The 25,140-nt window shown below is 37.6% G+C and overlaps 1 protein-coding gene across 4 annotated transcripts in view; it reads right to left on the bottom strand.

Moving 5' to 3' along the window:
* The window catches only part of PDE7B (phosphodiesterase 7B), a 355,914-nt gene that overhangs the window by 228,643 nt on the left and 102,131 nt on the right, over positions 1-25,140 (bottom strand). For 3 of the 4 annotated variants that reach the window (XM_069598496.1, XM_069598499.1, XM_069598498.1), the window contains exon 2: positions 19,872-19,932. In XM_069598496.1, the coding sequence (XP_069454597.1) occupies positions 19,872-19,932 (61 nt within the window). Of the gene's footprint in view, positions 1-19,871; positions 19,954-25,140 lie in introns of those variants that run through there. The other variant, XM_069598497.1, reaches the window with a different exon arrangement.

The following is a 25,140-nucleotide window of genomic DNA, read 5'->3' as shown; positions in this document are numbered from 1 at the left end:
ATTAAAGTGAATGGGAGCAGAGAAATGCTGGTATCTTCATTTTCTAACTGAATAAGTCAAAGAAAACACTGGCGTCAGTCCATGGCTTTCAGACAAAGTGGGCTTCAGAGGAGCCAGAAAGACTGTAACAACTTATTTCATCCTTCTCAGGGCCCACGTTGCAACTCCAGGGGGCGCCCTTCACATACTAGTCTAGGTCAATGGCACCATGTGGGTGGTGGGTGCATCTCTTTCCAAGAATCCAGTGTGTCCGTTCTTTCCCACGACTCTCAGGTCATGCTTAACTCTGTTCGTACTTGAAAGCACTTACTTTAAAAAATAATTTTAAAAGGAGAGGTTTCCCTTTCCTTTAGCTTTTAGCAAAACTGGTTTCCTGAGCAGACCATTAGCTGTGATTCCAACCTACTATTTTGGAAAGTAAAGAGTCCAAGAAGGAAACACAGAGATAGCCCCTTCCATTAAAAAAGCCACTCTAAAGACAACTCAAATAAAGAATTCCCCTAAGAAGGGAAAATTTTCTAGAGGTGAGATTGCCAATCACCTTTTCTTTCTAAATCCTAACCACTTTAAGGAGAAGGCAATGGCACCCCACTCCAGTACTCCTGCCTGGCAAATCCCGTGGACAGAGGACCCTGATGGGCTGCCATCCATTGGGTCGCGAAGAGTCGGACACAACTGAGCGACTTCACTTTCACGTTTCACTTTCATGCATTGGGGAAGGAAATGGCAACCCATTCCAGTGTTCTTGCCTGGAGAATCCCAGGGAGGGTGGAGCCTGGTGGACTGCCGTCTAGGGGGTCGCACAGAGTAGGACACGACTGAAGCGACTTAGCAGTAGCAGCAGCAACCACTTTAAAGTGACACTTCCTCTAGTTGAGTTTTCTATTGATAAGTTAGATAAACATGGATCATTTCAATTATTTGGAACATGTAGTGTTAAATCTGTTCACTGTTATTTTCCTAAATACATTCTTACAAGTACCTATTTCAGTCCAGTGAGAATATACTTCTCCAAAACTATGATGCAAGTACTCTTTCCTTACTTTGTTATTTTTTTAACATGTTATTAAAAAAAAAATCCAGTATTTTAAAATGGAAATCCACTCGTGTGACACCAGTGCACAAACATTTCTGATGGTTCCTCATCTTCAGCTGAGTAGATCCAGAGGCCTCACAGTGACACACAGGATCTGTCTCCAGGACCTCTCAGCTCCTCCTCCACGTCCCTGGGCCTCTGCACACTCCCCTCCCTCTGCCCCTTGGGCTGTCCAGGTCACCTTCTGCTTTAGGACACTCTTCTGCAGGGCCTGGCAATGCCCACTTCTCAGGAAAGCTTTGGCAGTTCTAGTTAACATCTGTACCACTGCCTCTACCTCTCCCATCTTTACCCCATCCTTGTAGGCACCCTGCCTGATTTCTTCCTCAGTAGAATTTCTTCCATTGTCCTCTTTAAAATGAAGATGTACAAGATCTTTGCAATGAAGATGTACAAAATTAAAAGTACAAGATTTGTATTATTTACCATCCTTTCCCCCACCATCATATCCCACTAGAATCTAAGTTCTGTTAGGATAGGAATTTTGTTTGTTTTATTCTCTGCTGTTTTCCTAATGTGTAGAAGAGTATACAGACTTATAAGACTCAATATCCATTTTTGTTGGGTAAATCACATTAGAAAATCATGTAGTTGTAGAATATTATGTGCTATAAATTCTGGATTAACCAGGCTCATATTACAAGCAAAATGCCACACAATTTTTCTTTCTCTAATCATTAATTTATAAGCAGACATTAGAAATCTTGGTATAGTACTACTATTTAACTCTGCTCTATGTAATGACAATGGGTATGGATAAGATTCAGAAGCTGTGGATTTTTAGGGAAGTCACTGAATTTCCTTCCAGTGGATGGTTTACTTTAAAAATGAACCCAGGAAAAAATCTTTTTATTTAAAAAACAAAGAGGTTGCTAAAGGGGTCACAATACATTTTTAATTTTCCTGTGATAAAACAATAAACTAAATGATAGAGCCTGAACAAACGCTCACCTGTCTCTAAGTTCTCAGGAAAGTTTGATACCAAAGTCCCCCTGGACAGCCTCTCAGAACCTCTACAGAGCTCACCAAAGCACAATAACACACTGCTTTCAGCCTTCCCCCCATGCCTTTTTACCCCTTTTTAGCTGTTTATAGTTACCAGCATCACCCTCTGACCCCAGATACACATAGCTCCCACCATAATTGATATCCCCCCCTGGAGGGGTACATTTGTTACAATCAATGAACCTACACTGACACATCATTATCACCCAAAGTTCCAATTTTACATTACATTCACTTGGTGATGCACATTCTGGCTTTGGACAAATTTATAATGACATGTATCTACCATTACAGGATCACACAACGCAGCTTTACTGGCTAAGCTCCTTTTTTATGTTTATGGTTTTTCTATTATAATAGTAATACACGCATCACAGACATACAGACAGACATACAGTTCCAACCAGGGTTTGGACTTGCACCCCATGCAGCGGAAGCATGGAGTCTTAACCCCTGGACCACCAGGGAAGTTTGCAAAAGAGTAAAAAAATTAATAAAAGTAATGCATGTAGATGGTAGGAGAGCTGTAAAATGCAGGAACATATGATGAATCAAGTAAAGTTAAATTTTTTCCCTACTGCTAAATTTTCCCCTACACACACATATGCAATCTTTTATGTTTGGCAAAACACAGTATATGTGTAGCTCTTTATATGGTTTTACATTAGCAGAATCTTCCTTTATTTGAGACACTTTAGGACACTTAGAGCTATTAAACATTTCTCCTTTTCTTTTCTCCAAATACTGAAAATAAACTAACTGGCTGTGCAAAAAAAAAAAAACAAAAAAAAAAAAACAAAAAAACAACCCTGCTTATATACCTTTATTCTCTTAGGATTAAAACCTTGTGCTTTTTGGGTCCCAGTTGAGAAGAATGGAACAAAATAGAGATCTTGAACTTGGAAATGGGCAGTTGTCTTTTAGTCTAATGAAAGCTGCAGTCTCTTGAAATAATTGAAAAACCTCTTGTACTACCTCAAGGGGGTATCTGGGGAGGAGGAAGTTTGTGTGTGTAAATGTGTTCAACCACGCATGTGTGTCTGTGTGTGTATTACATCTAACAATTCTGAGAACCCAAGGAAGTTCCACAGTGTTTTGTTCCACATTGTTTTATAGCATTTGTGCAACAAGCCCTCTCCCATCTCTGGTGCAACAGGCTCTTAGCGTTTGTTCTGGAAAGCTTCCATTTGCCATGGAACCACAAACCTCAGTTACTTGACTTTCATATTGTTTTGCAACCTCAATGCTATTTCATGGGCTGTGTGTCAATGGGTGGCACTTTTCACCTATGACACAAGGCACAGAAGTAACATGTATTCTGCAAAGGGAATCACCGATCTCAGAAAGTTCATTCATTTGAGGGAAGGTGACTCTGTGAGAGAGTTCAACAAAAACCCAACTTATCTCCAAGAAGTAGCAATCAGAGTAGCGTAGCAGTTGGTTAGCCCAAGGCACAGCTTCTGTTGAAAATACCCCTCCATTTACAACTAGTTCACCACCAGAGTAAGTGTTCCAATTTTGACACTTGTCAGGTGTAGGTTTTAGTAAAGCAAACAACTACAAAAATCTTGGTATCCTCAGAAACCAGAAAACTACCTAAAGTCTCTTTGATTGCAAAATGAGTGCATAGTCTTTGTTGAACACTTGGAAAACATAAAGAGACAAAAGGAAGGAAATAAAAATCATCTATGATCCCATCATCCAGGCAGCCAAAAGTGCTTCTTGAGTAGAGGGAAATTATAATTCTCTCATTTGACTCAGTTCTGATATTGAGCAATGGTGATCTTCCTATCATCACCTGGACATACTTCATACTGAAGGAAACTGCTAAAAAGAGCAAAATGAAAATGCTTTTTGCTTCATTCCTAAAGCAAGTGTGAGCAAACCCACAGAAACAACATATGAGGGTTAAGTTTAGAATCACTATGCTGTGTGATTTCATAGTGACGGGCTAACCTGTTGATTTTTCACAATTAGAAGCCTTAACTATAATTTTCATATCATAACTTTTATTTTAGAACTTAATGTAACTTCAGATCTGTAAAAAAGATAGATGTGTATTGTTTTAGTAAAAGAAGAAATGGAAATTAATTATCTCAACAGAAAAGAGTATTTATGAACTGGAGTTTTGTTTATGGTTCCACTGTGGGTAGGGAGGCATTTCCTAGGATCATTTGTGGGACATTTAATTCTAAGTGCAAAACAAAGAATAACTATAAATTTGTTTTATGCAACAAATCCATCAACTCATGTATGTTTACTGAAAATGAAAAAATGAAATATACCTGCTTTATTACTACTGTTATAAATTGGATGATTTGATTACATAAATGTATTGTGATCTTCATTAAAGTCTGTTAAAAGAAATGTTGTTTGTATTGAGTTGAATGATTAATTATACATTCCAGCTTTTACTTAATGATAATTATCAGGTGTTAAATTATTTCTGCGACTTTCATACACAGCTGGTGGGAAAGTAAATTGGTACAGTCACTATGGAAAATTATTTGACAAAATCAGTTAAAGTTCAACATATATATACTCTATGACCCACCAGTTGCAATTCTAGGTTAAGTACTCAAGAGAAAATGTGTAATTTTGTGCACAAGAATATTTGCAGCTGCATTATTAATATCTGTAATAGTCCCAAACTAGGGATAGCCAAATGTTCATTACCTCTAGAAATAATATGCACATGCGCATACACATGCTCTGGAATACTCTACAGAAGTGCTCAGAAATCTTTTTCTGTAATATGTTCAGTTCAGTTCAGTCGCTCAGTCGTGTCCAACTCTGCGACCCCATGAATTGCAGCACACCAGGCCTCCCTGTCCATCACCAACTCCCAGAGTTCACTCAAACTCACGTCCATTGAGTCGGTGATGCCATCCAGCCATCTCATCCTCTGTCGTCCCCTTCTCCTCCTGCCCCCAATCCTTCCCAGATCAGAGTCTTTTCCAGTGAGTCAACTCTCCGCATGAGGTGGCCAAAGTACTGGAGTTTCAGCTTCAGCACCAGTCCTTCCAAAGAACACCCAGGGCTGATCTCCTTTAGAATGGATTGGTTAGATGTCCTTGCAGTCCAAGGGACTCTCAAGAGTCTTTTCCAACACCACAGTTCAAAAGCATCAATTCTTCGGCACTCAGCTTTCTTCATAGTCCAACTCTCACATCCATACATGACTACTGGAAAAACCGTAGCCTTGACTAGACAGACCTTTGTTGGCAAAGTAATGTCTCTGCTTTTGAATATGCTATCTAGGTTGGTCATAACTTTCCTTCCAAGGAGTAAGCGTCTTTTAATTTCATGGCTGCAATCACCATCTGCAGTGATTTTGGAGCCCAGAAAAATAAAGTCTGACACTGTTTCCCCATCTATTTCCCATAAAGTGATAGGACCAGATGCCATGATCTTTGTTTTCTGAATATTGAGCTTTAAGCCAGCTTTTCCACTCTCCACTTTCACTTTCATCAAGAGGCTCTTTAGCTCCTCTTCACTTTCTGCCATAAGGGTGGTGTCATCTGCGTATCTGAGGTTATTGATATTTCTCCCAGCAATATTGATTCCAGCTTGTGCTTCTTCCAGCTCAACATTTCTCATGATATATGCATAGAAGTTAAATAAGCATGGTGACAATATACAGCCTTGACGTACTCCTTTTCCTATTTGGAACCAGTCTGTTGTTCCATGTCTAGTTCTAACTGTTGCTTCCTGACCTGCATATTGGAAATCATATGTTGTCTAACACAACTATTCAATTCTACCAAGGCAGTGTAGAAACAGCCTTAGACAATATATAAATGATAGGGCATGGTTGTATTCTACTAAAACTGTGTATACAAACAAGTGATGGGCCAATCTTAGCCCATAGGTTGTTATTTGCTGACCTCTACTCTATAGCAAAAGAAACAGAAAAGGAATGAACTACAGCTATATGCGGCAGAATGGATGAATTTACAGACAATGCTGAATTAAAGAAGGTGATGAAAAAAAATACGCTCTCTGATTCTATTTTTTAAAATTTCATGTCAATGTATGGCAAAACCAATACAGTACTGTAAAGCAAAATAAAGTAAAAATAAAAATTTTTTTAAAAATTTCAAAGTTAGGGGATGGTGATGGAAGTCAGTGAGTCTGGATCTATGGGAGATGATGTCTGGGAGGTGGTATGAGGGAAGCTGTCTACATTGATCTGTGTGGTTTTACATGGATGTGTTACTTTTGTAAGAATGAAGTGTCCGTCTAAAAACTGGATATTTATCAGAATTTAGCTAACCTTCAATAAAAATGTAAGAAAAGAATTTTCTACCTAAATAAGTCAATAGCTAAATAAACTAACAGCAGAGGAACCAGAAGTGCTAGTCAATATACAAACTACAATTTCAATTGTTGAGGAATAGCAAGCTATTGATATATATAAGCTTGTACACGTGCACAGGTTAGTTTCCATTTACCAATGCTAAATTAATTGAAAAGTTGCTTTTTTAAAGACACTCACATTTGAAATGAATCTTCCAAGAAGTTTTTCCTACAAGAATGCAAAGAAAATTGACACTCAAACTGTTTCTTTTCAAAAAAATAAATCAGATACTACTCCATTTCTAACAGTATAATTGTTACAGGGAAAAATCCTTCACTTATTGTAATGGCTTAAAATTTCATACAACTCTGTGTAGTTACAAGTTTGAGACCTGACCCTGAACTTTAGGAGTCCAGATGGTGGACTAGGTTGAGAGAAATTACTGGCCCCTTCTCAAAGCTACTTTCAGCCTTAAACTACTATGAAAGCAACGTATGAAAAAAGTAATCTCCTTCAAATACAGATTTGCTTTAGGCTCTGGGATGACCAAGTTCCAAATGTCTCCTAAACTATCCCCAGCATGATCCTATTCATTCATATACTGTTGCCCAAAACCATATTGGCATTTCATTATCGATCATCTTATAAACATGATCCATGAAAGAAGTCTCGTACAAAAAATACACACATAAAATAACAGATAAAGTAAAGGTAATTTTTCCAATGACTGCCTGGTGGAAGTAATTATTAACAAACCTGTTCTATAAAGAAAGCAGTAATTTGGAAATAGGATGTTAAACTCTTCCTGAGAAATGTGGAAAATGTACTTTTGAATTCAATATGTACTTCCAAAATGTTCAACTATGTTTTCCAAATATTAAATTTTCTAAAAGAAGATAAAATATTTAAATGCATTTTGTTGACACTGCCATATAATTTTATGGTTTTTAAAACATTTTCCAGCTCTACTGAGGTAAGGTTTTAAAATATGCATTTAGGTATGCATTTAGGCTGCACAATATAATCTTTAAAAGGTTTACAACCTGGTGTTTTAATATATGTGTGTGTGTTCAGTTTTGTCTGAGTCTGTGTGAAATGGTTACTACAGTGAAATTAATTACCACATCCATCACCTGACAAAGTTACCATTTTTGTTTTGTGGTAAGAATACAAGATCTCCTGTCTTAGGAAATTTCAAGTATTTATAGTAGCTTTATTAACCATACTCACTATGCTAAACAATAGAACACTGTGACTTATTAATCTCATAACCAGAAGTTTGTATTGATGGAAGAAATTTTCACATATTGAGGTATGAGGAAGTCATTCTGGCTTATACATAATTCACCTTGAACTTTGAGCTAACCAAAACAGCTTGTTTGTGGCCTATTTGTTTGAACCATTAAAGAAAAGAAAGCATTTAAAAATCAAAATGGAGTAACTGTGATTCAGGCATCCAAAATGGAAGTAGGTGGCCATGGTGGATGTGGTTTCAGACACATTCTTGTATCACTGAGAATGTGAATATTCTGAACTGTATCACAGTCAAGGACATTACTAGCTGTTCTCAAAACAATATTTGCTAGCAAATGCCAGCTGCAACCTTATGGTCTCAAGGTCTACCCTTGTAACTGTGCAACCATTTCAGACCCCAACAAATCTTTGCTTAATATGCACCTTTAGTGCCTGAACATGTGCTCAATTGTGTTCAACTCTCTGTGACTCCATGGACTGTATATAGCCTTCCAGGTTCATCTGCCCATGGGATTCTCCAGGCAAGAATACTGGAGTGGGTTGCCATTTCCTACTTCAGGTGATCTTCCTGACCCAGAGATTAAACCTATATCTCTTGCATCTCCTGCATTGGCAGGTGGATTCTTCAGCACTGCACCTCATAGGAAGCCCCAATAAGCACCCTTACTTTGTGCCTGCTTCAATCCTAATATTTGGCAAATGACTTACGTAATTTCATGGGTTTTGTATTTATAACCCACCCTGCATTTTGTAGTCCGGCAGAATACAATTCAAGTACTTCTTGAATCTGCAATACAATTTTAGGAGGAAGCTTGGTATGGGAAATCTTTTCATATGCTTACTACACACAATGCAAAAACCCTCAGATTTTTAGTTTATGATTATCACTGAAATATGAAAATACTGATATTCCCCAATCTTATCAAGTTCTATACTCTGTTAGCATTTCTGGTATTATTTTCTTATACTTAAAAATGTGACAACCACTTTCAGAAATAAGTTTTATACTGTGTTACATAGAATTAGAACCTTCAGAGTCCAGAATTTAGTTAAAGATAAAAAGGATGATATATAAGATATCATAATGTTAACTATCTCATTAAGCTGCAAGTAATAAAAATTTTTAAATTTTGACTGCAAACCGAAAGTATTAAACTCACGCATGGTTGACTACCCAAAATTCAGCAAAACTTAATTCTTTGCATTTGTTTATTATTGTATATAACCTATCTTTAGATTGCCTTTAAGATTTTTGGAGCAAAAAAATCAGTAATTACTTTTTTGATAGTGTTCAAGTTAGCCTCACAAAAGTTGAAAACTTGCATTGATCTGTCAGTGTGCAAGCTTTGGGCTTATGGAAACTGTGCTTTCTTTACCAGCAGTTAGCTATCTCATCGGGACTGATCTTTTGGGAAGTTGATAAAAATATCTCTTGGCATTTAGATATGACAAAATGTTATAGCTCAAAGATATAATTGGAGCAAATATTTATTTTATCTAAAATTATCTTTTTTATAATATAAATCAGTTTGTCTCATTTTTTGATAACTTCCCTATTTGTGAGTGTTTATAATCGATACACATTAGTAAACATATATTTATATACTTATACCACCACAAGAAAGAGCAGCCCCCATTTGTCACAACTAGAGAAAAGCTTGCATAGCAATGAAGACTCAGTATAGCCAAAAACAAATGAAAAACAAACAAACAAAAATCTCTAAAAAAGTATATAATCTATAAAAAAATATTTACAGTGGAATACTATTAAAAGCTGTATTTCTTCCAATAAAAAGCCCAACATTATTTTTGGGTCGAGACAGAAATGACATTGTCTCTGGACAAATGGTGGTGATAGAGATTTTACCTAGAGATGCACTACTACATCAACTTTCACAGGAATCCTAGCAGAGGGCTGGGCATACCACAGTGTTCAGGAAATATCTGATAATTACCTATTCTTATAGGTAGGTTCTAATTGCCTATTTGCGGAGAACTATCCACAAGGTCAGGAGGGGCGGTGGTGAGGAGATACCCCTCTTCCAAGGTAAGGAACAGTGGCTGTGCTTGGCTGGAGCAGCCGTGAAGAGATACCTCAAGTCCAAGGTAAGAGAAACCCAAGTAAGGCGGTAGGTGTTGCGAGAGGGCATCAGAGAGCAGACACACTGAAACCATAATCACGGAAAACTAGTCAATCTAATCGTATGGACCACATTGAGTTAGCCTTGTCTAACTCAATGAAACTAAGCCATGCCCCGTGGGGCCACTCAAGATGGGTGGGTCATGGTGAAGAGGTCTGACAGAATGTGGTCCACTGGAGAAGGGAATGGCAAACCACTTCAGTATTCTTGCCTTGAGAACCACATGAGCAGTATGAAAAGGCAAAATGATAGGATACTGAAAGAGGAACTCTCCAGGTAGGTAGGTGCCCAATATGCTACTGGAGATCAGTGGAGAAATAACTCCAGAAAGAAGGAAGGGATGGAGCCAAAGCAAAAACAATACCCAGCTGTGGATGTGACTGGTGATAGAAGCAAGGTCCGATGCTGTAAAGAGCAATATTGCATAGGAACCTGGAATGTTAGGTCCATGAATCAAGGCAAATTGGCAGTGGTCAAACAGGAGATGGCAAGAGTGAATGTCGACATTCTAGGAATCAGCGAACTAAAATGGACTGGAATGGGTGAATTTCACTCAGATGACCATTATATCTACTAATGTGGGCAGGAATCCCTTAGAAGAAATGGAGTAGCCATCATGGTCAACAAGAGTCTGAAATTCAGTACTTGGATGCAATCTCAAAAACGACAGAATGATCTCTGTTCGTTTCCAAAGTAAACCATTCAATATCACAGTAATCCAAGTCTATGCCCCAACCAGTAACACTGAAGAAGCTCAAGTTGAACGGTTCTATGAAGGCCTACAAGACCTTTTAGAACTAACACCCAGAAAAGATGTCCTTTTCATTATAGGGGACTGAAATGCAAAAGTAGGAAGTCAAGACACACCTGGGGTAACAGACAAATTTGGCCTTTGAACACGGAATGAAGCAGGGCAAAGGCTAATAGAGTTTTGCCAAGAGAACACACTGGTCATAGCAAACACCCTCTTCGAACAACACAAGAGAAGACTCTACACATGGACATCACCAGATGGTCAACACCAAAATCAGATTGATTATATTTTTTGCAGCCAAAGATGGAGAAGCTCTATACAGTCAGCAAAAACAAGACCAGGAGCTGACTGTGGCTCAGATCATAAACTCCTTATTGCCAAATTCAGACATAAGTTGAAGAAAGTAGGGAAAACTACTAGACTATTCAAGTATGACCTAAATCAAATTCCTTATGATTATACAGTAGAAGTGAGAAATAGATTTAAGGGACTAGATCTGATAGATAGAGTGCCTGATGAACTATGGACAGAGGTTCCTGACATTGTACAGGAGACAGAGATCAAGACCATCCCCATGGAAAAGAAATGCAAAAAAGCAAAATGGCTGTCTGGGGAGGCCTTAAAAATAGCTGTGAAAAGAAGAGAAGCGAAAAGCAAAGGAGAAAAGGAATGATATAAGCATCTGAATGCAGAGTTCCAAAGAATAGCAAGGAGAGATAAGAAAGCCTTCCTCAGCGATCAATGCAAAGAAATAGAGGAAAACAACAGAATGGGAAAGTCTAGAGATCTCTTCAGGAAAATTAGAGATACCAAGGGAACATTTCATGCAAAGATGGGCTTGATAAAGGACAGAAAGGATATGGACCTAAGAGAAGCAGAAGATATTAAGAAGAGGTGGCAAGAATACATGGAAGAACTGTACAGAAAAGATCTTCACGACCCAGATAATCACGATGGTGTGATCACTCATCTAGAGCCAGACATCCTGGAATGTGAAGTCATGTGGGCCTTAGAAAGCATCACTACAAACAAAGCTAGTGGAGATGATGGAATTCCAGTTGAGCTGTTTCAAATCCTGAAAGATGATGCTGTGAAAGTGCTGCACTCAATATGCCAGCAAATTTGGAAAACTCAGCAGTGGCCACAGGACTGGAAAAGGCCCGTTTTCATTCCAATCCCAAAGAAAGGCAATGCCAAAGAATGCTCAAACTACCGCACAATTGCACTCATCTCACATGCTCCTAAAGTAATGCTCAAAATTCTCCAAGACAGGCTTCAGCAATACGTGAACCATGAACTTCCAGATGTTCAAGCTGGTTTTAGAAAAGGCAGAGGAACCAGAGATAAAATTGCCAACATCTGCTGGATCATCAAAAAAGCAAGAGAGTTCCAGGAAAACATCTATTTCTGCTTTATTGACTATGCCAAATCCTTTGACTGTGTGGATCACAATAAACTGTGGAAAATTCTGAAAGAGATGGGACTACCAGACCACCTGACCTGCCTCTTGAGAAACATATATGCAGGTCAGGAAGCCACAGTTAGAACTGGGCATGGAACAACAGACTGGTTCCAAATAGGAAAAGGAGTATGTCAAGGCTGTATATTGTCACCCTGCTTATTTAACTTCTATGCAGAGTACCTCATGAGAAATGCTGGGCTGGAAGAAGCACAAGCTGGAATCAAGATTGCCAGGAGAAATATCAACAACCTCAGATATGCAGATGACACCACCTGCATATTTTGGGTAAACTCCGGGTGTTGGTGATGGTCAGGGAGGCCTGGTGTGCTGCAGTTCATGGGGTTGCAAAGAGTCAGACACGACTGAGAGACTGAACTGAACTGATGCACTTTACATCCTCTAATCCAGAGTAATATGCTTGGGCAACTGCCACTTAGTTTGCTTAAGAGCTGACCTATTCTTTGGCTGAGTTAGCAGAGGGTTTTAAATGCCATACCCATCAGCATTTGACACATCTGGCCTACACTTTACCGATGATTATGCTATTTTGACAAATGCATCGGCAGATATCCATTCAGCAAATATTAAGCTCTGATGAGGGGCTAAGTGACTGGACACTGTTCCAGATGCTGAACACTGTTCCAGTAGATAAACTAATTCCTTTCTTTCATGATATTTACATTTACATTCTGTTTAAAAGGATGGGTGGTACCATGAGGCTGGGAGAGAATGATAAACAAACAAACATAAAATATGTCATCTGATGACAGGCACATTGAAAAATAAAACAAACCAAGGCCCTGGGTGAGTGATGAGGAGAATGCCTTCTTTACCATTCCTTGGGAATGTCCAAGTTTCAATTTTTCATCTTCTAAGAGTTAGAAAATATCATCCTTGGACATGGTAGTGGTTTAGCTGCTAAGCTGTGTCCAATTCTTGTGACCCCCATGACTGTAGCCACCAGGCTCTTCTGTCCATAAGATTTCCCAGGCAAGACTACTGGACTGGGTTGCCATTTTCTTCTCCAGGGGATCTTCCCTACCCAGGGATTGAGCCTGCGTCTCCTGTACTACAGGCAGATTTTTACCAACTGAGCCACCAGGGAAGCATATGCATATAGGAAGAGTGAGATGACATACTCCCACAATAAGAATGAACTGCTTCGTAAGTGTAAGTCAAAATTAATTTAAATTCCCAAAGTTTTTAATCTTGGTAAGTCAAAGCTAAGCAACTTGAAAATCTGTCTTTGAGTATAGACCTTCAGTTTTGCAAAGTTAAGTACAAATAAAATAGTCCTTACACTAATCTTTCTTTAATAACCTATGAAGATGATACGCTTATTTCTAGATTGCAAACGTGTTCTTGAAAATATCTGTTTACTTGAAGCAAGCTGAAACAGAAAACATGCCAAAGCTGTTGGTCTGCATCACTCAGTTGTGTCCAACTCTTTGTGACCCCATGGACTGTAGCCTACCAGGCTCCTCTGTCCATGGGATTTTCCAGGCCATAGCACTGGAGTGGATTGCCATTTCCTTCTCCAGGGGACCTTCCCGACCCAGGGATCGAACCCGGCTCTCCCGCATTGTAGACAGACGCTTTACCGTCTGAGCCACCAGCAAAGTCATAAAGAACACTACTAATATTAAATGAAATGAAAGCACTTAGAACATTTTAGCTATTGGTACTAATAAATTTATATTTCCAGAACCTCTAACAGTTTACTGAATGCTTTAATATTTATTATGCTATTTGATCCTTAACAAACCTAATAAGGTACATTATAATGTTATTATTACTTACTGTTCCATACTTGACTACTGGAAAAACCATACTTTTGACTAGATAGACCTTTGTTGCTAAAGTGAAAGTGAAAGTCACTCAGTCGTGTCCGACTCTTTGCAACCCCATGGACTATACAGTCCATGGAATTCTTCAGGCCAGAATACTGGAGTGGGTAGCCTTTCCTTTCTCCAGGGGATCTTCCCAAACCAGGGATCAAACCCAGGTCTCCCTCATTGCAGGTGGATTCTTTACTAGCTGAGCCACAAGGGAAGCCTGTTGGTAAAGTAATGTCTCTATTTTTTAGTATGCTGTCTAAGTTGGTCATAGCTTTTCTTCCAAGGAGCAAGCATCTTTTAATTTCATGACTTCAGTCACCATTTGCAGTATTTTGGAGGCCCCCAAAGTAAATTCTGTCACTGTTTCCATTGTTTCCCCATCTATTCGCCATGAAACGATGCGACCAGATGCCATGATCTTAAGTTTTCTGAATGTTGATCTTAAGGCAACTTTTTCACTCTCCTCTTTCACTTTCATCACATTAGGTTAAAATGATTTAATTTCACAAGTATTTGGTGAATAGCTATATCAATACTGTCCAATAGAAGCAAGATATAGAATATTCTATAAAACTCTCTATCAAAGTTAAAAAATACTCTCTAACCAACTAAACAAAAGAGACCATGATGCTCTATCATTTGGCATTTCTGTTCTTTTTAGAGTGGGTGCTAACAGTGAAACTGTCTACAATAAAGCCTCAAAGTCCTTTCTAATTTATCCTTTCACACTCCTTGTGGCCTGAAACATGTCCTTCCTTCTTCACTCCTCAACTTCCCTGTATCTGGGCTTTTAAATATGGTCATGTATCCACCTAAAACGCTGCCTCTTTCTTGGTCTTTGCATAGATCAATCTATGTGTCGTCATATGCCAACTGCATGCACTCTCTTCATCTTCTGAAATCCCAACACACTTTATTCCTTTTATATCACTTGTCACTCTCAGGCTAGCATCGCATATTTTGTGGTTTGGAACTTGAATCTCTGCCTGGACTGGAAACCCTCTGCGCTTCACTGGCCTTTGCATTCCCAGTGCCTAGCACAGTACCTTGCACATAGCAGATGCTCAGTGAATATCTGCTAAATGAATATTAGATGATGCCTTTGAGGCACAACAGAATTTTGAAGAGTGTATTTAATATTTTAAAAAATTGCGCTCACATAATGGTTTATCTTTTCAATTGCTTTTCTAAACACTGTTCATGTCATCAATAAATAATTTACTATTTATTTAGTATATTATTGTTCATCAACAATTTACTTATTTTCAGTTGTTTATTACTTAATTTGTTAATTTATTAATGCATATGCTATATCTAGAGCATTATAGCAGGCAATGTCTCCTTACAGAACATCACATTCTGAATCACCAGGAAAACCTCTGGGCTTGAAGGAACAGATATTTTTATTGCTACTTGGCAGAAAAACTATAAATTGTAGTTTAAAAGATGAAACAATTTCTAAGAGCACCCAGGTAAATTTTCAGAAGTAGGACCAGAAAGCAAGTCTCCCTGTGGTCATGTTGAATGTTAGCAAAATATTGATTTTATGGTATTCTGTTGCTTTGAAAACTGATAATCACTTGAAACGATTTAATAAAAGATTTCAACCAGAAACATGACAATATGAACACCCCTTTCTAAGCCATCCATGGCAGGTAAGAAAATACATACTTCTGTGAAAATGGTATGATACCAATTAGCATGAAAGGAATCACACATGAAACAAAAGCAGAGCCACTGAAAATTCAAATTGTAAAATTATAAGGGAAAGAAAAGGCACCAAGTCTGATTGGGAACTCTTTTGAGAAACTTTCCCCCTCCAGCATTTAGCATGAGCGACTTCACTTTCACTTTTCACTTTCATGCATTGGAGAAGGAAATGGCAACCCACTCCAGTGTCCTTGCCTGGAGAATCCCAGGGACGGGGGAGCCTGGTGGGCTGCCGACTATGGGGTCACACAGAGTCGGACACGACTGACGCGACTCAGAAGCAGCAGAAAGAAGTTAGCAAATGAACTAAGAAGTGAATCAACATTGATCATTTTATGTAGTTTCTTCTTGGTTCTTTGTTCCTAATGTTTTCGTTATACTTTGAAAAATAAAATTCTTTGAGGAACTGGCCACACTTCCTGCATTAATTGTGCAATGAGAGATCAGTTCTCTCCCACTTCCTTCTTCCTTTAACATCAGTTCATTACCCATATTTAAGGTGCTTACTATATAGTGTGTACATCTTACTATATAGTGTATACTCTTTGATATAGTTGTATAAACTTTGAGGTCTATCTGAACTTGAGAGAAATCTTATGACTAAAATTTTTTAAGAAGGAGGGGGATTGGAGTTTGAAATTTCAAACTCCTTAAGGGTGAAGGAAAGAAGAAAGCAACATTTATAACCGTTTGGTGCTTAACATTGTCCACACTTGTCCCCATGACAGAATCATTTTACTATACAGTAGAAAATAACACAACATATACTCCAATAAAAATTAATTAAAATAATAAAATTGACTATTATGTACTTGAAAATAAAAGCCAAGATTTTGAGAACAAAAAAGTTAAAAGAGAACCTATATAAAACTGGAAAAGGATTAATTGATACAATCTTTTGGGAAAACCAAATTATTTGCAGTAATAATTTGCTACTGTTTGTAATAAAAGTGCTGCTGCTCCTGCTAAGTCGCTCAGTTGTGTCCGACTCTGTGTGACCCCATAGACGGCAGCCCACTAGGCTCCTCTGTCCCTGTGATTCTCCAGGCAAGAACACTGGAGTGGGTTGCCATTTCCTTCTCCAATGCATAAAAGTGAAAAGTCAAAGTAAGCTTGCTCAGTCGTGCCCAACTCTTGGCAACCCCATGGACTGCAGCCTACCAGGCTCCTCCGTCCATGGGATTTTCCAGGCAAGAGTACTGGAGTGGGCAACTACTGGTAAAAAGGAGTACATAGTTAGTACTCTGTAGCTACCTCTTCAGTACATCTTTATTTACCTTCATATCCAACACAAACTATTCCCCTGAACGTAGAAACCTAAGACCCATACATGACAATATGGATTTGCTCTCATTTAAAATTGTTTTGAACTTAGAATTTCAGTAACTTCAAGTGAATTTTACACTTATACCTCATTGAACTTAATGACCTAAAGTCTGAGTTTGATGAGGTTGGCTTGTGAGGTAAACAACAGAAAGCATAAAAATGGTATTTTCTAAATGATCTGGGGCATACCAATGGGACAGAGGAAAACTGCAAACCTGTGCCTGACTAGTGACATTCTTCCCTATTCCATCACAAACGTGCTGAAGCCAAAGCACAGCTGGGGTCCAGGCAGGAGCTCCAAACCTGGTGTGTGAGTGGATATAGCAGGGACCGTGGAGCAGGTGAGCCAAGAACTTGACAATTTAAAGCTATGAATGTCTCAGGTTGGCCTCCATTAGGGATCTCAATACTGGGGTGGTATGATGGTCAGGGGTGAAGTTTTGGAAATACAGGCTTTACTGATTTGATTTTCTTGTTTCAAAATTTTAATTTGTTCATAAAAAGGTTATAACATGACTTGCAAAACCAGGAACTGCATTCATGACTTAGAAACTTTAAATAGCAGAAATTCCTATCCTTTATTGTTGAGGATAAAAAGTTTTCTCAAGATATGCTGCAAGAAACCATAAGGGCTGGTCACAGATTCCTCTCAAAGGAAGCAACAAATGAATTAAGACCTCAGACAGTGGTGAAGTGGAGCTTTATTGTTATTGTTGAGTTATATAGATGGCCTTTCTTGATAATATGCAAGATGTGGCCTCAGTTTTGGTGAGTTACATGTTCACACTGTGAGTTTCTCTTGTTTCTTTTAAAGGAATAAACCATTCAACTTGCCTTTTCATTATCTTCATGGTATTGCTGTGAAATGGTAGCCCTTCCACTTCAAGTGAACACACTATTGGAGGGTTGATCCACCTGTATTGATATCCATAATAATTTAATTTTGATATTCTCTTTCATCTAAGATTTCAAAGGATTTTTAAAATGTTTTAATTAAAATTTGCAGCTACCCTCTTAAAAAGATAAGTCTAAGTCTTTTGAGAGGTAGTCTTTTTGAGGGCATAATTTTAATTATTAGAGTAAGACATAGTAATATCTTCAAAATTCAATAAATATTTACCATCTACTTTAAAGGTAAAATGTGCAATTGTTCTTCCTATTCCATCTTTAATAATTCCATGTCCTTAAACTAATAAAAACTTCTAATATCATAGTTCCTTTATATTATTTAGTTCTATATCCTTAAGAAAATAGAAATATAGTTAACTAATGAAACCTAAAAGCTTAATAATACACTGCCATTGTCAAAGATATCTATGTTTTGAAAGAGAAGCCATGGCCTAATTTACTTAAATAAATGATCTAATTAAATAAGATGCTTAGGATGGGCTTCACCTGTCACATATTTAAGTACTCAACTAAAATTCTTATGACAGTGGTAGCAATATAGAGCTGATTTATATAAATATTCTTCTGATCTTGGGATTTTTGTGGAATTTGGCACATTCCTTGGGGGAATGCATTTGGTGGCCAGGAATATCTTCTTGTTGGGGATATAAATCATACCATATTATCTAGAAGAGAGGGAAAGATGATTGGCTTTAATTGAAATTAAGTCTATAGGCAGTATTGGATAGTCTGTTTTGTCCTTTTCATGGCTATAAACTAATCAAACAACTCACACAGGAGGAAGTACAAGGAAAAAGTCAATCAAAATAAGTGGTGCACTCATGCACTTTAAAGTCATCATGAGTTCAAACTGATTCAAATTAGTAGATCATGTAGAAGCTATAATCAACATTTTAGTTATGATCTGCTTCAATTTTCTTTCAGTAAAATGAAGATTATAACAGGAACAACTTCTCCTGTTCTTGTGAAAATTAAATGAGTTAGTTGACAAATAAATATGATATGGTGATAAGACGATTTCCTCAAAATCCAAAGTTGAGACATATAGCTGAACAAAAGAATTTTTCCTACTTCCATCTCTCTCTCATTTGTACCTATTATTAGCATTTTGAAGCATTTTTGTGGTTAAGAAAAAGGACTACTGGATATTTGACATGGATTTATGGATGCTATGCTACGTTCATTGTTCATGTGCTTCCAGTAAAATGTTCATTTTCCAGTGGATGTGTTACTCCATAGCCATGTTGTTGTTTTGTGGTTACTTGTGTCTGACTCTTTTGTGACCCCATGGACTGTAGCCCACCAAACTCCTCTGTCCATGGAATTTGCCAGGCAGGAATACTGGAGTGAGTCGCCATTTTCTACCCCAGTGACAGAGTTTAGTGGCTCAAATAAGATCTAAATACTAGACCTAAAATTTTACAGTTTACAAATGTTTATATCATGATTTAGATTTCTCACTTTACTTATATTCTCTGACCTAGTTTTCTAATCTATAAAGTGAGGAAAATAATATCAACTTCCTTTTTAACAAAATATAGTATATTAAAGAGTTTGTGAAAGGTATTGATGATATATCATCCTACAAAAAACAAATTATCATTCATTATGAGGCTGTGATTTTTATTACTAATACAATATGACTAACTGTTGTGCTGACTTCATTTTAGTTCAAATGTATATTTCTCTCAGGCATTGTAAGTAAGGACTTTGTGCTGTGGTGTAAATAGTTTACTTATCTAGTATACCATCTCTAGTTTAGGATTTACAATGTGATTCTTCTTACGTTTACATTCGAGTTGCCTGAATACAAAGCACCCAATATAATGCTGATGATCCAAGAAAAATTTTGAAAGGCTCAAAAGCATGGTTCCTGAATTATTGAGTTCTTACAATCAAACTCTTTCTTTATCATCATGTGTTCCACATATAAATGTATGATAGTAGTCTATAAACCTATGAAAGAGCTGATTACCCTCTGCAGTATGAACGAGACAATCAGTAAGGCAACAGAACAACAGTAAGCCCACATGAAATCAACATGCTTAACAGATTTAAAATGAGGAATCTTCTTACCTAGCATGCAAACACATTTGACATTCTGATCAGGGTTTTCAAACAAGATTTCGCCACACCTCTGAAATAGAAAGAAAGCCATCATTATTTTAAGATTTCCTTTTAGGATTCCCAAGGCAACATGTCCATGTCACCTGACATCACCATAACATTATTCTACTCTTCATGTTTTCTTTAGTTACCTGAATCTAGGCACTTGTCATGAGCAGAGACTTTCCTGGTAGTAAAATACCTAAGAGGTAAATTGGGAATAGACTGTTCCTGCATGCCTCATGCCCCTGCCTGGAGCTGACTCTGTGTGCCCTTCTGAGGGGTCACAGCCAGAGCACTCAGTGTCCAACAGTTTCTATTTCAATAGAAGATATGCAGTTTATTTGATCTGATAATCTGAGGTTAATCATTCACTCTCAAAATTGGTCCTTCAGAGGTGAAATTATTCTAAGCTACCTACTCTGCAATCAAGCAGATATTTTCAAACACAAACCTCAGTGGTATACACTTAGCTCTCTGAACTTGCAGACTTTGAACTCTCTGTTCAAATAAATGATGAAAAAGTGGCATTCATAATGCTTTTATAGAAGCATCAACTCATAGAAATATCAACTTTCTTATCTATATCTCAGTTCCAACTTGCTTGTTAAAATTTTTGTGCAAGACAAACTCCAGAGATGCAATCAGTTTCTTAAGACTAGACCTCATTTATGAGTGTGATTGACTAATGGTTGGCACCCAAACATGTAAATAAATCCTTCAAATCAATAAGAGAATAACAAATAATCCAAAGGAAAATGGAAATAAGATAAAAGAGCCTGTTAGCCTGTGTAGTAAAGGAAATAGGCAATTCATGGAAGAGGAATTCTGAATGGTCATTAAACAGAGAATATATTCCGCCACACCAATAATCAGGAATCAGCAAATTAAAGATAAAAGTAAAGAAGCCTATTTTCAACCCAAAAATATGGGAAGACTTAGAAATCTGGCAGAAACAAGTATGTAAAAAAATGTAGAAAAATGGATATTCTCATATACTGTAAGTTTTAGTATAAAATGATGGAATTATTTTGGAGAAAAATTGGCAAAATCTTTACTAAATTTCCACTTATTAATGACTGGATTTCATTCTTACTAAGTTAAATTGTGCATAGACTATGATACAGCAAGTCATCTTCTAGACTGATAGTCAGTGAAACTTTAATGTTCAACTACAAAACAGATAAATGTTATTCATATATTGAAATGCTACATGGCAGTTAAAAATGAAAATGAATTAGGGTTACATTACTGTAAAAACATATTAAATATATAATATATACCTATAAATACATAATATACAAATTGTATAATATATTCAAATTATATAATATATAATGTTCAAATCATATAAAATATATGTAAGTTTTAAATCATACAAAATATATATAATGTTTAAACCATGTAAAAGTATGTTAGGTAAAACACTATCTCCATTTTTTATGAAGTTGAAAATATCTAAAAATAACACATTGTTTATGAATATATTAATTTACAGAAGAAGCATAAAAATAGGCAAAGAAAAAATATCAAATTTAGGGTAGGGGATAAATACACAGAGTTATGAAATATTAGAGGGTATACAGGGGTTATCAACTTTTTCTATAATGATTTGTTCCTGAAATTATTCTATTTCTTATGCTTGAAATATTTCAAAATAAGTAAGAATTTCCCCCATTTGCAACACTCTGATTATAAAAATGGCCCTTCACATATTGCTTCTCTGCTGTCTCCCATGGGCTTATAGAGGTCATTTAGTACCAGACTGTATTTGTTCTCACCATTTATTTCCTTGTCCTTAGGAAGACTGAGAACATTTACTTTAGTCCATTTTCCTCTTTCTTTCACTGTTCACAACTTGGTCAGTTCCATTCCCGTCAATCTTTATTGTACCAACACTTAAAACATATGATGTTTTATGAAAACAAAGTAATTTCTGAAGAAAAAAACTCCAGATCTGAGAATTTACATTCTTTACATCTAATGATGAAAACTCCTGGTAAACAGAGGCACAGGTTGAGAGGAATAGCATGACCCAATTACATTCAAATCAACCTATTTTCTGAGATGACCTACATCGTGCACAGAGATGGACAGTTGGCTCAAGACCATGAAAAGGAAGCAAGCTGCTGGCTAGTTTGGGTGGACTGTGGAAAGAGGAAGACCAGGCGCACGTGAAGTTTCGCAGAGGGCACTGAATACTCAATGGAAAGTACGTGGCTTTTCTCCTGGCTTTACTCTGCTGAACTAAATGTCATGTGATATTTATCATGCTATTCAATCTCTTCAGGCTTCATTTCTCTGTAAATAACATGAGGATGCTAATACATGCCACAAAGTCTGATCAAAGAGCAAATGTGAGGGTTAACGATCCGTGGAGTCTGACCCAACTGTCTGTTGCTGTTTGGTTTGTGTTTTGGCAGAGGTTATATCCTTTCAAACTGCTAGGATCCATTTCCTGTGTTACTTGCTTTTCAAAAAGGTATTTTTTATGCCCTGAAAGAGTTAATGATTATTTTTAATCGAAAGATCAGAGGTCTCTAAACTGTTTTCAGCTCCTTGGTGAAACAAAGAGCTAGGAAGTTCTATCAATCCGTATTCTGGATCTTACAGGGAAGTAACACTGGAGTGATACCTTACACTTTGTTAAGAACGAAGCCCACACATGTGCTAGGATGGAAGAGTTTTCCTTCCTTAATTGCAGGGGCTTGCAGAAGATGGTGGGTACCCAAGTCCAAGGGCAGCCATAGGTCTATCCCTCAAGTTGCAGGTTGGTATGGGTGTGGGTGGAGGTCTTGCTTCCTTTCTTGGACATGAACAAATCCAAGAGAAGTTTCTGAAACTCCCATGAAACCTGCATTCCTTAAAAGCCATGGCCTGCCTGGGTTCAGTGACCACCTAAGCTAATGACCAAGAAGCAAGAAGGGGCATGGCAGCCCATCCAGTGACCACAAGGCAGTCCTCTTCATTGTCATTATCTCCCTGGCTAGCTGGGAGATGGCTGACACACGTCTAACTAGTGTTTTAACTGCCCTGCTTTGTAAAGTTACCTGATGATGGCACCTGATCTTAAAGCGATGCACCAAAGGGAATCTGACTGCTCTCAGTTCTCAGGATTTGAAAGAAACCAGACTTTTTCCAGCGCTTTTTCTTATTGATGCCACTGTTTGCAGGGCCTTTGCTGCCAGGTTCCTGCTTGCTGTGCAACCCAGGGTGAGACCTCGTTTAGGAGATTAACTGGGGTAAGGCACAGGGTCCAAGTCCCAGAAAACCACAGGATCTGCTCTGGAGGAAGGTCCCATGCTTTCTTGGAGTCTCTGGGCTGCAGCCCTCCCCTCTTGCTGCTCTACCTGGTCATGCATTCGGGGACTCCCCAACCCAGCCCCTTGCTGCTGAATGACCCTGACTTTGATCCAGTTTTGATCCCCAAGCTTCTACCTTATTCTCAGAATCTTATCTCTCCAAAAGATCTCCATCTTTGCTTTATCTCCTGTGCCTAAAATAATGAGACCAGCTTGCCTTGCTTGTGTCCATCACTCCCAGCTAGCACTGCTAAATAACAGGGCATAGTTACTAAGTCCCCACCTGGAGCCCTGCTAACAATAGAGTCTCTTGTCCCATGCTCTCCTCCACAGCACAAAGGCTATGCTACACATGAACTCAGGTGTGTAATGCCTACTGCCTTCATAGACTGCGAAGAATCAAACCGGTTTCAATGTTAGGGTTTTTAACATGCCTCATTATTATAATCCTGATGCCTTATACATACCAGCTGCTGCTGCTGCTAAGTCGCTTCAATCATGTCCGACTCTGTGCCACCCCATAGACAGTAGCCCACCAGGCTCCGCACTGGAGTGGGTTGCCGCTTAACAAATATTTGTAAACTAGCTAAAATTTCTTTAGCCCATACTGTGGGCTAAGCATTGTTCTAAGTGTTATCTATACATCTACTATCTTGTACTCTGATTATATTCTTTTAAGAGTGTAGAAAATTGAGACACAGAGAGTACCACTCACTACAGAATATTCCCCCCTCCATGAGTGAGAGAATGAAAGCTGATGGCTTCTCTAATGCTTGACCAGATTCCCAAATATAGATTACTACAGGCTTCCTTATTGTCTTGGCCAAGTAGGCCAGGTCTGTTTATGTGTCCTTCTCTCATTCGTTAGCCACTGATGTTTGCATCAGTTGCCACCTATATAGGCCTTGGATTAGACAGACCCGAGTTCAAATCCTGTTGTTGCATGCACATACTTACTATACCATAATGGATTATTTCGTTCTAAACTTTCTAAAGAAAGCTAAACTTGCTCTCTCATCTGTAAAATGGGGTGGTATTATCTACATCATAATATCATTACAAGTTTAGCTTTTAATTTATTATGAACCAGAATGTACCAATTTAAATTACTGTATATGAGATTATAATATGAAAATAGGACTTAATAAATTGAACTCATCCATTAAATTCTAGTATAATGCCCATGTTATTATTTAAGATTAAAAACAAAGAAATACTTCTAATTTTAAAAGTCAGAATATTTTACAAGTTAGTTTCTAATTTTATTTACTAAGAATCTTCCACATTAAATCTAAAATTTACCTTTTGCTTAGGAAGAGCAAGATGGATGTTATAAAGTATGGCATCTATTCTATTACAATAAAAATTTATGTTAAAAATATTTAATTTTCATTAGCTTAATTATGTGTTCTAGTAAAATGTACAATAACATATATTTCTCTTAAGTGGACTGTATTTTTTCATTACTTTCATCATAAAGTTAGTTGTGAAAAAAATGAATATTAAGTACAATTTTAAAAAATCACATTTAAGTACTCAGCAAACCTGTTTTCTCAAGGGGATGTTATATCTGAAGTGAAAATAATATTCAAATATTTATAATAGTAAACATGTTGTTCAGTTGCTAAGTCATGCCCAACTCTGCGATCCCATGGACTGTAGCCCACCAAGCTCCTCTATCCACGGGATTTTCCAGACAAGAATACTGGAGTGAGTTACCATTTCCTTCTCCAGAATAGTAGCATGTTATGCTCAGAGGAAGTAAGAAAATTAGAGAGAGTGAAAAGTTTACACATTGTTCAGTTGGCAGCACTTCTAACTTTCTTAAACCAGTAAATATTTTTTTTTGCTTCACATAAAATTCATCCTGTTTTCTTCTGAATATTTGTTAGCACTTGACTGTGCAGGCTTAACTCATTTTACTGTGCATTGCTTTA

Source organism: Ovis canadensis, chromosome 8 (genome assembly GCF_042477335.2).
Source record: "Ovis canadensis isolate MfBH-ARS-UI-01 breed Bighorn chromosome 8, ARS-UI_OviCan_v2, whole genome shotgun sequence".
NCBI classification, from domain to species: Eukaryota; Metazoa; Chordata; class Mammalia; order Artiodactyla; family Bovidae; genus Ovis; species Ovis canadensis.
This window is presented reverse-complemented; position numbering and strand designations above follow the sequence as displayed.